The 18,697-nt window shown below is 34.0% G+C and overlaps 1 protein-coding gene across 11 annotated transcripts in view; it reads right to left on the bottom strand.

The window, feature by feature from the left end:
• Positions 1–18,697, bottom strand: part of dock9b (dedicator of cytokinesis 9b) — a 441,285-nt gene that overhangs the window by 28,594 nt on the left and 393,994 nt on the right. For all 11 annotated transcript variants that reach the window (XM_051926266.1, XM_051926269.1, XM_051926275.1 and 8 more), the window contains 5 exons: positions 14,669–14,884; positions 14,425–14,482; positions 10,129–10,235; positions 6,196–6,318; positions 4,071–4,184 (listed from right to left, as the gene is read on the bottom strand). In XM_051926266.1, the coding sequence (XP_051782226.1) occupies positions 4,071–4,184; positions 6,196–6,318; positions 10,129–10,235; positions 14,425–14,482; positions 14,669–14,884 (618 nt within the window). The remainder of the gene's footprint in view (positions 1–4,070; positions 4,185–6,195; positions 6,319–10,128; positions 10,236–14,424; positions 14,483–14,668; positions 14,885–18,697) is intronic.

The following is an 18,697-nucleotide window of genomic DNA, read 5'->3' as shown; positions in this document are numbered from 1 at the left end:
GCCAACTAGGAGGAGCTTGGAACCACTGTTTTCCAAATTGAGAAAAGTCAGGTGAGTTCCTTTGGGCACATACTGTTAAGATGTCCACGGTTGCTTCTTGTTGGTCTGTTGTGCCAAGCACATTGGGCGAAAAGCTAGGACAGACCCAGGAAATAGTGGAGGGATTATTTCTCTTAACTGGCATGAAAAAAATTTAGAAATGCCCCAGGTGAGGCTGGAAAGTGTTGCTAAAGATAAGGCGGTCTTGCCTGTCCATTATAAGTGGAGTGAAAGTTAAGTGAGTTGAATCTTGCCAAATTTTTGCACATTCAAATACAAAGTAAGACAATGTATCAAAAGCTATTATGACACTTTCTCACACAAAAGAACACAATATGCTAAAACACCATAATGTGCCTTTAAGCAAATTAAATACCTGCTGGATTATTAAGAGGCTTCTGCTCTCTGCTTTACATATGAAAATATAGTGCAGCAGGCATGCATATTGGAAATAACCTTGCTTAGGTGTTTTTTTTTTTTTAACAAGTTAGATTACACTTTTTTTTACATTTTTTTATAACTTATTAATCAGTGGAATATAAGCTTTATCCAAAACAATTCAGAACAAATCTATGAACTGTTACACCTTTAATATTTATATACACTGTATATGTATATACACTTACAGAATGCAAAGTAAGCTGATCTGAAAGAAAAAAAAAACACAACACACTAAAGCAATTTGAGCCTTTTCACATTTAACAGCAAAGGGCTACATTAAAAACTTACCGCTGCCTTAAAAGAAGAATAAAATGGAAAAAAAAAATGAAAGCATAAAGATTTGATTACATATTTTCAGAGGAAAAGGCATCGCGGATATTTGTTTTTTTTATTGTATAACACTTGCATAGCATTTTGCAGTAAAAGGAGCATCCATGCATCAGAAGTACAGTGACAAGCTTTAACAAAAAAGGAAAAGGAAACACATAAAGACCCTAAAAATTAGTTAATGTCATTTAAAACTCTGTACCACTCTGGACATGATTGCAACTGGCCTGAAAATCCAATCTAAAGGTAGACAAGTGGAAAATGGTTAAGCAGATATATGCCCAATTAAGCAACATTGCCTTTGACACACACAAGCCTTTCTTTTGTTCTTTCCATTTTACTGACACAGATCTGCTCACTATTATTGGTATACCATGCCTTCATAGCTTTTCTGTCTCCATTTGGCTGTGGCTCCAACTCCTTCAGTCTTTCTGATCCCCTTCATCACTGTAAACATTGCTCGTGTTTTACTCTTAACTGTTAGCCTTGCACCACCCAATTCTGCTATCCTAAACTGTGCAAATATAGAGTTAATCTCTTGGGCATTAAAAATACACAGTCACAACTAGCACAAAGCTTACTTTAGAGGTGACATTTCTGTTTTGTTGACAAAAAATATCTTAATCATTTTCAGTTGTTGTAGTTAGATTTCACTGCCGGCATCATTAATTGTTAGGGATGAAAGATTTTCTAGCCTGGGATCTTTTATAATATTCTTTTTCTATGTCTTTTCTTCTGAGATCACAAACACAAACATAACAATAATAATTATCTGGAATAGAAAATCAATTTAATCTTCATTTCAAATGTACAGTTAGGTCCATAAATATTTGGACAGAGACAACTTTTTTCTAATTTTGGTTCTGTACATTACCACAATGAATTTTAAATGAAACAACTCAGATGCAGTTGAAGTGCAGACTTTCAGCTTTAATTCAGTGGGGTGAACAAAACGATTGCATAAAAATGTGAGGCAACTAAAGCATTTTTTTAACACAATCCCTTCGTTTCAGGGGCTCAAAAGCAATTGGACAATTGACTCAAAGGCTACTTCATGGGCAGGTGTGGGCAAGTCCATCGTTATGTCATTATCAATTAAGCAGATAAAAGGCCTGGAGTTGATTTGAGGTGTGGCGCTTGCATGTGGAAGATTTTGCTGTGAACAGACAACATGCGGTGAAAGGAGCTCTCCATGCAGGTGAAAGAAGCCATCCTTAAGCTGCGAAAACAGAAAAAACCCATCCGAGAAATTGCTACAATATTACGAGTGGCAAAATCTACAGTTTGGTACATTCTGAGAAAGAAAGCAAGCACTGGTGAACTCAGCAACGCAAAAAGACCTGGACATCCACGGAAGACAACAGTGGTGGATGATCGCAGAATCATTTCCATGGTGAAGAGAAACCCCTTCACAACAGCCAACCAAGTGAACAACACTCTCCAGGGGGTAGGCGTATCGATATCCAAGTCTACCATAAAGAGAAGACTGCATGGAAGTAAATACAGAAAGTGCACTGCAAGGTGCAAGCCACTCATAAGCCTCAAGAATAGAAAGGCTAGATTGGACTTTGCTAAAGAACATCTAAAAAAGCCAGCACAGTTCTGGAAAAACATTCTTTGGACAGATGAAACCAAGATCAACCTCTACCAGAATGATGAAGAAAAAAGTATGGAGAAGGCGTGGAACAGCTCATTATCCAAAGCATACCACATCATCTGTAAAACACGGTGGAGGCAGTGTGATGGCTTGGGTGTGCATGGCTGCCAGTGGCACTGGGACACTAGTGTTTATTGATGATGTGACACAGGACAGAAGCAGCCAAATGAATTCTGAGGTGTTCAGAGACATACTGTCTGCTCAAATCCAGCTAAACACAGTCAAACTGATTGGGCGGCGTTTCATGATATAGATGGACAATGATCCAAAACATACAGCCAAAGCAACTCAGGAGTTTATTAAAGCAAAGAAGTGGAAAATTCTTGAATGGTCAAGTCAGTCACCTGATCTTAACCCAACTGAGCATGCATTTCACTTGTTGGAAGACTAAACTTCAGACAGAAAGGCCCACAAACAAACAGCAACTGAAAGCTGCTGCAGTAAAGGCCTGGCAGAGCATTAAAAAGGAGGAAACCCAGCATCTGGTGATGTCCAGGAGTTCAACACTTCAGGCTGTCATTGCCAGTAAAGGGTTTTCAACCAAGTATTAGAAATGAAGATTTTATTTCCAGTTATTTAATTTGTGTTAAAAAAATGCTTTAGTTGCCTCACATTTTTATGCAATTGTTTTGTTCACCCCACTGAATTAAAGCTGAAAGTCTGCACTTCAACTGCATCAGAGTTGTTTCAATTAAAATTCATTGCGGTAATGTACAGAACCAAAATTAGAAAAAAGTTGTCTCTGTCCAAATATTTATGGACCTAACTGTATCTGCAATATAAATCTGATTGAAGCAATTCCCTAACCAACAAATTAATCAGAAGCAAAAATAATTGGTCTGAGGTTTCTTTGCCTTTTTTTTAACAACAAATAGCTGCTTTGCTCACTTCACTGGAAAAAAACAAGAAGTGACACGAAATGTCATAGCAGTTTATTAGCAGACAGGGAAGGTATGTGTGGTTGAGCTATATTTCAACTGGAATGTAATAATGTGGCTGTTAAATATGGTTTTGGGAAAATCTACCTTTAGTCATGCTGCAAAATATTGTCACTTATAGACATCATACACCCTGAACTCTGATCAGCTGCTTTATTCATATACTTGTAACTTTTGTTGTTAACAGATCAAATTCTGTGAAGGTTTTCACAGTGGTCTTACAAACACATACAGTATTCATTTATAGATTAATATCTTTAATTATTCATCACCACCATCATCGGTTTTTATGGTCAAGTTTCAGGTTTATCTAAGTTAGCTGGTTGCCCTTCAGATTTTAAACTAAGTCTTTAAACAAATCTTTCTAGTCCATATTAATTTAAAAAAACTCACCATGAAATATTTTTCAAAAGAAAACACCCACTGACATATGTTGTTCCAACTCTTAAATGAGTGATGTAGTAAGTTTAGTTTTAACTAGTTTCTACACATTTTGTACCTGTTTAGGCAACCCAAGTTTATATGAAATGGGATTCAAATTTCACTTTTTCCTTCTGGAAAAGCCTTTCACAAAAACTGATAAATTAGTTTCATAAGGACTGGGATAATCTTAATATGAAAGGTTCCAGTAACCAGTCACAATGTAAAAGTTAACTATTTTCACATACCTGTCCAAAGAAGGCCACTCTAAAGTATGTTCCAAGAAGCCGTTTTCCTGTATGCATAACTTCTGTCACTTTGCTGTAGGCCCGGTGCAGTGTGTCATACAAGTGGGAAAGTTTCTGAAAGAAATAAAATGCAAAGTACATGACATGACATTACATGACATGATATGGTGCTGGTTCATTTGCAACAAAGAGTTTTACATAGTGCCTTTCATAAAGATTACTGTACCGTATGTAGAAAATGTATGCTTCAGCAAAAATAACATAATATAACCAAACATTCTTAAACTTGTCTAATCTAATTTAGTGCTATGTAGTGCTGGAGCTTATCCCTGCAGCACTGAGTGAAAGGTGAGAAACAGCTCTGAATGGGAAACCAGTCCATTCACGGGGCCCAGTCACACATACTCATGCAAACACTTCCACTGTTGAATCACCAATGCGTATGACAAGCACATCTTTGAAAAAGCGAGCACACAGAGAAAAACCTAAATAGGTATGGGAGAAAGTTATATCCATCCATCCATTTTCCAACCCGCTGAATCCAAACACAGGGTCACGGGGGTCTGCTGGAGCCAATCCCAGCCAACACAGGGCACAAGGCAGGGAACCAATCCCGGGCAGGGTGCCAACCCACCGCAGAGAAAGTTATATTCCATACAAAAAACAGTCAGGTGTGGTATTTGAAATTAAGACACTGGATCAGTGAGGCAGGAATATCAGCCACTGTGCCATTGTATCTCGCTACAACAAATGTTTATAGAATGCAGTCAGCTGCAGAATTATTGTCACCCTTCATGCAAATTAATTAAACATATAAACAAATATACAAGATGAACTTCCATATAGAATATTTTCATTTTTTTAATATTCTTTGGTTTTGCTTGTAGCCTGACACCACAGGTTTTCATTTGGGTTCAAATCTGAAGAAAGAGATGGCCATTGCAAAAGTTTAATTTTGTGTTTTTGTAACAACTTCTATTTTTATTTTAAAAAGACATAATTTCAAAAATGGTATTTTCAGACTCAGAAAGGTCTAAAACATCAAGAATCTCAAGTTCGAATATTTTCCCCATTCCTATACTTTCCCTTAACTATGTATACGAGAAAGTAAAAAGATAAAAGATTTTTTAATCAAGGGTGCACATTTATTTGGTTTTACTTAAGCTATTCTTCAGTGGTGCTAGTAATTGTGCCCAATATATTCTTGGGAGAACACACTATTTCAAAAAAGTTTTATAGGTTAAAGGTTTTTTACCTTTATGGAAATAATAATTCTGGAAATTAACTGTTGGTGTAAAATTAGGGCTAAGTGAAGCGACCCAAAAAATTATTATGCAACGTTGAGCAATTCCATTTTACTCACTGTCAAAATACACCCCTTGAGATGTAATACATTTGTCCCTGCACTTCTTTCATTCTTGGAAATATTGTCAGTACTCATCTTTTGATAACCTGTTTAGAATCTCTAGCGATATTTTTCTAGATTTTCAAGCAATTTGTAAATCGTCTTCTGTTCAATCTTTTGGGGGGGGGGGGGGGGGGGGGGGGTTTGAGTCTGTTAATGTGAAAACTTGTGATCATTGTTGTTTTGATGTTCAATATGACCCGGCATGCTTTTTTTATCTTGGAGAAAATAAAATGACTGAAATTACACACACAACTGTAAAAAAAATGTTAGAAACAGGCATTCACGTCAGCACAGCTCCACTTGGCAGACTGATTAACAAAACTTCAGGCATAAACACCTAGAGACATAGTCGATAACTACACTCTACTCCAGTATCATCGACCAATTCCAGGAATTTTTGGACCTACTCGCCTCCCCCCCTCCCAAACGTTCACTCCTGGAGTCACAAATATGGGTGAAATGTCCACTTGGTAGCATGTTGTTACAAGCCAGTTTCCCTAATATGTGATCGTAAAGTCTCAGGGACATAACATACTTTATAAAGCCTGTCATTTCACCTTTAAGCGACAGGCTTCATAAAGAAAGTACTGTGCATAAATAATGTCCCTTAACTAACCACTATTAAATTCAATATTTGTTAAGAAGCCAAATGTCTAAATTAAATATATCAATTGTATGAACGTTAATCTACTGTAGTAAATTTACAAAGTCTCTTACCTCAAAATCTCTACGTTTTTCATAAATAGGAATAATAAGCTTATAAATATCAGCAATCAGCTCATATCTTTCAGCTTTCCACAAACCATCCGCACACTGTTCAAGTAGCTCCATTAAAACATCCTGTGAAAACAATACAAAACAAGGAAATGCAATTTAAATTAAATCTACACTAGACATTAACTCATTTGGAAATGACAAATGGCAAAGTCTTGAACAAGGCTTGCAATTTAGTAAAAAGTGTATTCTAATTCCAATTACTTCTTTCAGTGGGACTACTATTCCTTCTAGTATGTTACATGGTTCTTATTTATTTATTGTAACCTACTTTATGTATGTCTTTTGTGTTCTCTAAACATTAATACTGGACATCTTTTTAATAGCTGTAGAGGAAACCAATGCAAAGCACAAAGTGAAAAAAATCAAAAAATGCCTGATGTAATTTTCTTTCTTTTCAAAAACAACATATACATTTTTCAAGACAATTTTATTGTTCTGGTCATTTACAGTAAAACATTTTAATGTCTAAAAAACATACATTCTGTTAAGATATGTATGTGTGTGCATGCATTTATGTAAATTATATATCTAAAAAATGTTAAAATATTATGCCATATTAACACTTAAAGGAAAATTGTATATTAAGTGATCTTTTGTGGGGTCTCATGACATACAGATATTCTCTTCTTTTTATATTTATTACATTATTTTATAGACTTTGATAGACCGTTTCATTGCAATGTATATATTATAGATCAATTAAGACAAGCAGTACTGCATCTTATTCAGATCTGATCCCCAGCATTGAAATATAGCAGAGAAATAAGATTTATACTCTTAATAATCACTGAAAGATACTGGAATATTCCAAAGGTTAGCAGTTCTTCAGCACATTTAAACAATTAAGGACAAAATTGATAAATTTTTAATTGCTAGTCATAACATTAATTGAATGTTTTCTAAAACTTTTTTTCCTATTGTGTTCTTGTAGGTGGGTTAGGAGTCTTCCATTTCAACAAGAAAAGCTGGTGTACTAGCAGTGTAGTGAAACTTATTACAGGAATCAATGTCCCACTGGGCATTATGCTAAACAGAGCTGCTAGAGGACATGAGGCTACTGTGATACCAGACTAGTTTGAAATCCATCCATCCAGCATGGCATCAGCTTGAACCAGGTCTGGGTTATAGTTGTTGGAGCTCAAACAGGCAATATTAAGTGCAAGAGTGGAACAAACTCTGGACAGGGCAACATTCCATTTGATAGTACTCTCATGCATATAGCTCTCTGATAACAATACTGCCACTTTCTTACTAATTAGCACACAAGTGAAAGGGACACTGACATAGCTGGTCTCTTAAAGAAGTTGAGATTATTTGTACCTGGTCTGATCTGCTCGTTATTATCAGGGTTTGTGATGCAAACTAAACAGAAAAAGGTAAATCAAAAAGAAAACGGTAAAAGAAAGTTAAGCATTCAAAGCTACTGAAATATACAAAGCTTTGAATTTCACCTAAATGTTCATATTATCCTAGAAAACGCTTTTGAAAGCAAAATAAAAAAATAGAAGGCCAGCTAATGAAGAAATTACTTCAAAAAGATATTATGAGTGACTTATTATTTTGTGAAACTGTTTGGAATAAAAACTTGCAGCCATGGTGGTACCCCAGGACTGAACTTCAGAACCACCGGTCTAGACAAAGTATCAGAACAACTGACATCAGTATTAAAGTGTGCATAATTCTGTGCATTTATTAAAAGAAACAGTCAAAAGTGACACACTTTATCCTATGATATGTTGCCTTTTTATTTTACTATTAACTTTTTTTTCATTAAACTTTTATTTGGTTGAAGTGGATGATCCTATATCATTTCATAACAAATTCAATCTACTTTTACTATTAATATTTTCTAAAACAATCTATTACAAATTATAAAAAAGCAAAATAAATAAATAAATAAAAAACCCTAGATGGAATAAATGTGCACAGTGCTGTGTGTTGCATATTTAATGTTTCATTCTCAGGTTTGTAGGTAAATCATATGTTATTCCCTAACTGATAAGTGAATTGCAGATTAAGAATATCTTTATCAGACCGAAATATGCAAACCTCAGACATTCCGCCTTTGAAGCAACTTTGTTTTCTTAGGCATGAACTATGAACAAGCAATGATCTTTTAAAATCAGATGGGCAAATGTTATTTTATTACCTTAAGAAACACAACTTTGAACTCTCAGGTTAATCATGTCTTGAATATCCGCCCTAAATGACGTCCTCTTATTAAAGCAAAAACACATCTTAGGTGCCACTTCATGACTAAATGCTTTCTTTGTATTATCTTTAGTCCTCCTCTACTCTAGTGAAAAAAACATTGTTAATGTTCAATTCAGTACAATTAGTGGTAATTGTTTATGTGCTTTACCCCATCTGATCACAAAAACCCATTCCCATATACAGATATTGTGTAAATGAATAATGGAACGGGCATGTTTACACCTTGACTTGTACTATGACAATTTGCCTAACCATAGTTGAGTAACACCATTTTGGAATTTTGTTTTCTTACATGGGAATTAGTTTTACACACAAATTAACTTCACCTTTTGATTGATCTCCTTTTATTATATTTCATTGTGTACTAAATGTGTAATCTAGAGCATAAGAAATTACAATGTATAAAAAATGTCTAATTCATTTTATAGCACAAAAAGTCAGTGCCTATAAAAAGTATTCATCCCTATGGAAATTTTCTCATTTTATTGTTATAGAACATTGAATCACAGTGAATGTAATTTGACTTTTTATACTTAACAGAAAAAAATTCTACAAAGAAAAAATGAAAACAGACCTGTAAAGTGACCTAAAATAAATTAAAATATAAAACACAAAATAACATATGTATTCACTCCCTTTAATATGACACACCTAAATCCTCACTGGTGCAGCCAGTTTGTTTAGATCACTTGTGTGTAGTCAAAAGGTTTCAGCTGACTGTAGTACAACTAACTGTACCTGTACCTGGAAGGTCCAGCTTGTGGTGAGTCAGAATCTGGGTTTAAGCTACCTGTGCACAGAGACACACAGCTGTACTCAAGGGTGTAATGGCTGCCAGAGGTGCATTTTGTAAATATTGACTTGAAGGTGGGGAATATTTTTGTGATCAATTATTTTGTGTTTTATAATTATACTTAATTTAGATCATTTTCCAGAGATCAATTTTCATTTTGACATTAAAAAGTCTTTTCAAAAAAAGCAAAGTTAATCCACTGTGATTTAATGTTGTATACCAATAAAATGCAAACAATTTCAAGTTGGTGAATACTTTTTAAAGGCATTGTGTATCCCTGTAGAAAGTAAAATATGGGTGAATGAAACAGTGTATATGATTCTGAAAATATTAATTTACAAGTAGAATAGACTTTGTATTTTCTTTCTACATTAGTTCTGCCAAAGAATAAGAGGTAATACGATATTTTTAACTCAGGAGATGTCAAAAGCAACATTTTAACTGAATAGATTTCATATATTCTTGCTCTTAAAAGCTATTATCAGATTCAATAGGATTATTTTTGTTAGATGCTGGTGCTAAATATTTATTATGCACTAGAGCATCGGGAATTTAATTAAAGAGAACTTTATATTCAGCTGTTTAAGACAGACTTCTTAGAAACTTGGGTTCTTACAGCCAATAAGTAAAAGTTAACAGCTGGCAAGTATAAATTGTAACAATATCATTCATGCAAGCAACAAAGAAAAGCTAATCGATTTTAAGTACATTTTGAATTGAAAAATGTGATCTGAAGAACTGCAAAATCCTGAAATCAGGATTAAAGTTTAACTGCATTACTAAGGCCAATGCTACATGCATTACTGCTCATTTATGGAATGAAAATTACTTTATGGTTGTCTATGTAGGCTGCTAAGCAGACCCACCTCATTGAAATGTACATCCTGCATTCCAACATCTTCCATCATAGATGCCTCCTCATCGATATTTGGTGTAATCACCCGGAAGGTTGAGCAGCCTTGTTTAAACATTCCTGAAGTGAAGACAGACAGGTTGACATATATGCACAAAACACCCCACCCCACCCCATGTTTGCCCCTTCACTGAACTTACAAAGATAGCGTGTAAAACATTGTTAAAAAAGCTTCAAAATATTTTAAACATAATTAAGCCAAGCTCAAATAAGATAAAAAGTTGTTTACTTTCTGAATGATGTTTCAATCCACAAAAAAAAATCCTGAATGATACTTTTGAAGTTTTAATTAGAGTTTTATTATTTAAAAATGCTGTTTAATCAATAGGTTTTCATTTCTAAACATCTTGTTCAAGTTCATGTATATAGTCATGTGTACATAGTGGTACACTTACATTTTTACTTGCATGTCTCATACAGATAAACAATGAATATAACACCAAATATTACATATATTGTATATGCTATAAACCAAAAAGAAACAACTACCAAAACAGAGGTCAGTTACAGCAGACGTTGAGTAGACTTATGACTTGAGGGTATCACCTTACATACTCAAGAATATTATTACTTTTGTAATGTCATAAATACGTGTTTGTGTAACGAATGGTAAGAAATACATTAAAATAGCACTCTATTAAAGTTTACCTGCTCTAAACCAGCTTATTCAACTACAGGATCATGGTGAGCTGTTTCCCAGCATAATTTTGTGCAAAGTAAGCAACAACTCTGAACTAGGCACCAGTTCATTATAGGCCACACATGTATACATATGCAGTCATACAGGATTTGTTTTCTAGTGACCACTGATCCACACAAGTTTCTGGGATGCAAAAGAAGCTTCAGCACCTGAAGAAAACCTAGACTGAAAACATTTTAGCTTCTCACAGAGAGGCATCTAGGCAGGACCACTAACCCTGCGTTAATGCCACAGCACAAATGACAGAGTTGTAACAGTTTTAATGTAAATAAGCAAACTGACAAGAGATAAACAAGCTCACCAAGTTGTTTCTGATACATCTTTGTAGCTTATGAGTAAAATGTATACATCCAATTCATATTTATATGGGCAGAGGACAAGCAGGTGGTGGGTGTAACGGAGCAAGATGCAGAGGACAGAAAGATATGGAAAAAGATGATCCGCTATAGCAACCCCTAACAGGAGCAGCCGAAAGAAGAAGACGACTCCATAGTGAAATGTGTTCAGCAATTTGTTTGTGTATGGTGTTCTCCAAATACATCCATTAACTGTCAGGATTTCAATTAACTATAATTTATTTTAAATCATGTGTATGATCTACTGGGCTGAAAAGTGAAAGTGAGTTTTATACAAATAATATGAACTGAATATAAACAGCTTTACCATCCAGGGTTGGTTTCTGTCTTATTCTTAAAGATGCTGGGAATAGTTTGTGATAGACAGCTTAGACTAGGTTCACCAAAAAGACAGCATTATTTTATTAGTAGTCACCAAATCATCTATATAATTATCAGAAAAGCAACACTGAGTACTATTCATTTACTGAAAAGCAATGCTCTCCACATTCTAAGGTTAGACACTACTATATTAACTGTATGAAATTTTATAATAATAATAATATAATAATAAAGTGTTTAAATGTAAACCTAATTTAAAACAAGGATTGCTCAGATGTGCAGTGGACCACTCTAGAGCCCCAGGGAGATGTTCTCCCTGTGTCTGCTTCTTGTTTTAACCTTCTACTTTAGTTTTAATTCCACATCTCTGGCTCTGGATAAATATAGGTATACGCATGAGTCTGTCCTGTGATAGACTGACACCCTATCTAGACTTGGGTCATATTTTACTGTGAGTGGTCCTAGCACAGGTTTTGAACCCTGGCAACATGCTACCTTGATTTAGTTGGTTCAAAAATTTATGTCATGCTTCACTGCAAATGATTCATCAGTTACTTTTGATGAAAAAACTGAGAGAAAACTTTGAATACAATTTAATTGCTAGTTAATGCTGGTTTGAAATTGGATAGACTGATGCTTGAATCAAATCATAATTTTAGTTCCTCTCCAAGCAATCTTGGATTTATGATGATTGGGAAAGAATTGAGGAAAAAAATAAATACATGTTAAATGGCATAATCTACAGCGGTGGGTTGGCACCCTGCCCGGGATTGTTTCCTGCCTTGTGCCCTGTGTTGGCTGGGATTAGCTCCAGCAGACCCCCATGACCCTGTGTTCGGATTCAGCGGGTTGGAAAATGGATGGATGGATGGATGGCATAATCTAAATAGAATTAACTGTTACCCTATAAAATAATGTGTGTACATCTTCAGTTTGTAGTCATTATTATACTCATGATAAGTAAGCAACAGTGATTTTAGTAAGTAACTGATATTCCGTCAGGTAAATATGCTATGGAATCCTTCGAGGAAGGAAGGTATAGAACTGTTTACATAGTTAGATCACAGCCAGTTGAGTTAATTTAACTAAATGTATGATGCACTGTGTGACATTAGGCCTTAGAGTACATTGAGCCCAGTGCTAAAAAACTATACAGTTTCAGTTTGGCAGTCGTGGGACAAATATTTACATTTAGCTGGTAAATGTAAAACATACGTTTACATAATTGTGAGGAGAAACAGTACATTGGCAAGGCTGTATCATTTTGTCCATGATATTGTAGCATCATTGCTCTCTGTGTGGTAGGCATATTATCACGTTTTCAGCAAAGACGGCTACAGTGTAATGCTCAAATTTATTGATCTGTTTCTATCATTTTTTATTGAAATGAGTAAAAACACATGTACAATTATGTAGTTAGCACAAAATTAGCAAATCTGCATATTTAATTGAAATTTATTAAATTAATTCACTTCCTCCTTTTCTATTACTAAGCTGTAGGGAGTCATGACCCGTAAAATAAATCTGCCATGTATTGACTATGACTTTCTCTCTTGGGGTAACACACACAAACTGGTACATACATTGATCTTACCTTATTGACCCAAGACACAAAAGGGAAAGGGCATAGAGAGTTCCAGTAAATTAATGCACAAAGAAGAACATATATCACAAACACTGCACTCCAAAAAAAAATCGACTATAGTTGTGCATATGGAACCTACAACTTGCAAGAATATGGGTTGTTATTTAGCACTGACTACCAATACCTTTTTGTTAATAAATTAATATTCTCTTTCTGAAATGACAGTCTGACCACCAAGAAATGTTTTTTTTTATCTGCTTTAATGACCAAGGCTAAATCTATTTCAAACAAATTGATAAAACTCATTTAAAAGATGGAAGATCTGAACAAACTAAAACAAAATAATCTGTTTTCTGTCTAATGATAATTATTTACTGTGATTTCTGGTTTATTTATTTGTGAGTAACAGCCAAGAAATGTTTGGACATTTTTAACGATTTTCCTCATTTTAAGTAAAGATCAATGATTTTTCAAAAAGCATAATAAGGAAATTAAAAAAAATGGGAGTGTTAACTCTCAGTTAGACCGACCTGTACAAGTCATATTGTTACTCCATTCTTTGCTTTAATACTTTCACAATTTAAGGTTCTGTATTATGTTAGTAGAATGAATAAGAGAGTACAAATGCATCCTTATGATTATAGTATTACAGTTATTACAAAAAGGCAAAAAAAAAAAAAGTGGCATGCTGAGGCATATTCTTTGAAAATTTGTATTTCTATAACTGTCCACTCAGATAATGAAGAACCTTCCCCAAAATGTTGTATGCAACATTGTACTAAGTTGTGGTAATAGATTAAAAGAGTGCAGTGTAAATCATATATATTTGACAATATTATCACTAGCTTGAAAGCAGGGTGAATTTATCTATACTTATTTTTATGAATCCTGTACTTTTTTAAGCTATTTTTTCTAAATTACATTTACTGTTACTTTTGTTATACTGAATATGAAATCACTACTTGATATTATTAACATCCACCATCTGTTTCTACCATTTATGAATGGTTAGGTTGATGATTTTGAACTTTGTAATGCTGATAATTAATTTTGGAAAAAAGAGACGTAACAAGAATTGGAAGATTAATAGTAAAATTTAGCAACTGCCTCTATATTAGCATGTGAAATGTACTTATATCTGTTCAAACACTGAATTATCTGAAGATATTTCTCAAATCTAATTACATTTTGCTGATTCCATCTCTTGACAACTTTAGTATGAAACAAAAAAATATTACATAAATATAAAGGATAGAATTCTGCCAGAAAAAATGTTATTTAACTTGCCTTTCCTTCGAAGATATTCAGCCACCAGAGCTGCCACATGTACATAGCACATTGCTGCCTAAAGAATAAACATGATTAATTTATATGTTAATAAAATTAAGTAATTAAAGTTCATAAGTAAGCTAAAGAAAATTATCTAGCTCCCTATTCTGCAAAATAAATATTACTATCCAAAAAAGGGAACTTCACACATAAATTTGTATTCAAATAAAAAATAGTGACTGTTAAATGTGAAAGTACTAACTTCAGAAAGATCGCCATTTTTCACATGAATTCTTGCCATGCTGTCTAACCAGGTTTTTCGGAGCTCTGGTGTACTGGCATAGGATTTGGCCAGACTGTACTGCAAATCGACAAGCATTTCTGGATCATTTTCATGCTCCTTCATCTGAGCTGTAGCCATCAACACAGTACGGATTCGCTTCGTCAAATCTTTGACATCTGAAGGGAATGCTGTGTTCTAAACTCACACAACAGAAAAGTCACATATTAATAAAAGTATAAATGTAATACAATATGCAGGCAGCAGTGAAGTTCAATCAAAATTAAATGCATTACTGTTGTCTGTGCATTCAATAAATTTGCAAGCATATCATGTGAAATATTAAAATTAGTATGTATAGATTCTACTGATTAGTTATTCAGCTAGAGAACAGAGTTCCATCACAAAACAATCATTATTATTATTACCATTAAAGTACAGAAGGCTTTTTAAGAAAAGGTTCAATGGGATATCTTATTGAAGAATTAATTACACTGAACAATACAATAAAATTTTGTTACTTTAAAAAAAAAAATACTAGCTGTGTTACCTGGCTTTGGCATCAGTTATACTGTAGGGCCATTGGTTAATCAGGTGTATCAGAAGTGCTATGTAACCAAGTGGTTTTCTGTATACAATATGTAAAGGTTGTTTTAACCATGGGCTACTAGTATTAGAAGGCAGTGTGATACAGTGTTTAAGACTTTGGACCTAGGACTTAAGACCCAGAGTTGTGGGTTTAAATCCTGTTGTTGACACTGTATGACCATGAGCAAGTCGCTTCACTAATTAAGTGAGTGACATATCTATACTAATAAAAGGCAAAGCCCTCACTGACTCACTGACTGACTGACTGACTGACTCACTCATCACTAATTCTCCAACTTCCCGTGTAGGTAGAAGGCTGAAATTTGGCAGGCTCATTCCTTACAGCTTACTTACAAAAGTTAGGCAGGTTTCATTTCGAAATTCTACGCGTAATGGTCATAACTGGAACCTCTTTTTTGTCCATATACTCTAATGGAGGAGGCGGAGTCACGTATCGCGTCATCACGTATTACGCCTCCTACGTAATCACGTGAACTGAAAACGAGGAAGAGATTTACAGCACGAGTCAAACACGGGAACGAAGGTAAATGACGTTAATTGTTGAGTGTCTTTTAATACTGTGTAAGCATGCATATTAACACATGTGCAATTAAACGTGTGCATTTACGGGGTGATTTCTCAGGCTTAAAAGATCACCTTTTATTAAAAAGGTAAATGCAAACTCTTTTCATTCTGAAGGGCACAAACCACGTTAGATTTCAGCCGTTAAACACGCAAAAATGTCGGTACACCACATAAATAAGCGCAACATATTATCAGTTGTATTGTATGCTTACAATACATATAGAAATGTGTTAATCGTTAACTAATATTATGGGATGGTGTTTTTCGACTCGCGCCTTGATTTAAATGATTGCATGTCTTGGTGGGTTTGCGTAGCTTATTGTCAATATCTTTACACCTCTTTTTAAGACTTAATTTAAAAAGGTTTTCTTTTCTTCTTAATTAAAATTTAAAAGCAACACTTCACTGCTGCGAAGCCCCTCTAGCGCTGACGTCCGAGGGTTGATTACCGTAAGCGAGTGCAGTGAGTGTGTACGCCTGATAAACCAAGAATAAGGGGGAAAGACGTGTCGCGTACTCTTTGCATTATTTGACAGTAAACTATTTTCACCCATTCTATGATCTGCTTCTCACAACTGAAGGCGCTGTGGCTGATGTTACCTGACTTGCTGGCCAACCATAAGCGTTACCTGGTAGGTAACCACCCACTCACTTCACTCCCTTACGGGAATCGAACCTCGGACGTCAGCGCTAGAGGCGAAGCCCCTAAAATTGCGCCACGGCATGTGGTTTGTTTATTTGACAACATGTAGATCGGGGTAATTACATTCAAGGCATTCGTAGTCTGATTCACAATCTGATTGTATGGGTGGTTACCTACCAGGTAACGCTTATGGTTAGCCAGCAAGTCAGCTCGAAGTTATCACTCGAGTGAAGGCAGCTTCACAAAAAAACAGATTCTTAACAAACTGTTATTGAGATATTTTCCCTCAATTTTAAAAGGTTTTCTTTTCTTCTTAATAAAAATTTAAAAGCAGTACTTTGCCCGTGCGAAGCGTGGGGATTTGAGCGACTGACGCATACACACATATTCATGAGTGCAGGTACTTCGGAAAGAAAGCACCGTGTAAACATAAAGTTTAAATTAAGTTCATAGATCTACAAAAGGTTGCCATTGATTTGAGGCAAGATTGCTTTTCTCCTGTACAACTATACATTGCATTCTTAACAGTAAGCTTGCACAGCTTGGTCTTATTACAACCGGAGTGTTGAACTGACAACGTCGTATACAAACAGAACTATAACAATCGTAATAAACAAACAAAAAAAAAAGCGAAGAACCCTTGGATTTAATAAAAAGGCTCCTTCCTTGGCGAAGCAACGAAAAAGGAAGACCTTATATGGCGTTCGTTTATAAAACAGCGGAGAGGCTGTGTGAAGTCAGCTTCACAAAAAACCAGATCCTTAACAAATTGTTATTGGGATATTTTCCCTCAATTTAAAAAGCTTTTATTCTTAATAAAAATTTAAAAGCAGTACTTCGCAGGGATTTAGAGATCTATATATATATATATATATATATATATATATATATATATATATATATATAGATAGATATAGATGTATATATATATATATATATATATATATATATATATATATATATATATAGATGTATATATATATATATATATATATATATATATATATAGATATAGATGTATATATATATATATATATATATATATATATATATATATATATATATATATAGATAGATATAGATGTATATATATATATATATATATATATATAGATAGATATAGATGTATATATATATATATATATATATATATATATATATATATATATATATATATATATATAGAGAGAGAGAGAGAGAGAGAGATATAGATATATATAGATATATATATATATATATATATATATATATATATATATATATATATATATATATGTATATATATATATATATATATATATATACATATATATGTAAGCTTATAAGTACTGCCTTACTTCTCTTTAAGAAAGGAAGATGTAATGATACTTGATTTAAACGATTCCATGTCTTGGTGGGTTTGCGTAGTTTATTGTCAATATCTTTATACCTGTTTTTAAGACTTATTGACTGAAACGAGCTTTCACGAAAAAAGTTAGGGCTTTGCTACAGGATACACCCTCCACAAGTTAAGGAAGTAAAAATAAAAGTATATATTTCTGTTTTATTTAAACCTTTTAAGTTCGTATGCATAGCCCCATTTGGCTGTTTTAGTTTTTTTTTCTTTCTTTCTTCAGTAATATTTAATCTCCTTAAAGAAACAGAACATATGCATTTTACTTTTTTTGTATCTCTTTAGTAATATTTTAGTGTAAAAGGATAACCAGTATTTAAACCTTTTATGTTACTTTATAAAGTTATTTTACACAATGTTGAAAAATTAATAAGAAAGCTACATATTTTGGCAGCTGCTGCTTTAATTTTCAATGAAATGAAAAAAGCTCTCCAAGAGAAAACCTCAATGAAGAAGAAACAGTTTGCACTATCTAAAAGGAGAAACCCTCATTTATAAAGGTTTGCTGCAGATGACTTAACTGAAAATAAATGAATAGTTCCTATGTGTATAATACATATTTATCTATTTGACTTATGCCTTTATTCCAGCAACTTGCAACATCTGAGGTACAATTTGTTACATTACTTTTGTTTTTTGCAGCACAGGCAGGTGAAGTGACTTCCTCAGGGTCACACAGTGGTGTCAGTACCAGGATTTGAACTGACAAGCTCCGGGTTTGCTGAAATATTACTGAAGAAAGAAAAAAAACGAAATGGGGCTATGCATACAAATGTCCATCCATCCATTATCCAACCCGTTA

The sequence above is a fragment of the Erpetoichthys calabaricus genome, chromosome 4 (genome assembly GCF_900747795.2).
Source record: "Erpetoichthys calabaricus chromosome 4, fErpCal1.3, whole genome shotgun sequence".
NCBI classification, from domain to species: Eukaryota; Metazoa; Chordata; class Cladistia; order Polypteriformes; family Polypteridae; genus Erpetoichthys; species Erpetoichthys calabaricus.
The sequence above is the reverse complement of the archived record's forward strand: the minus strand, read 5'-3'. Positions and strand labels throughout refer to the sequence as shown.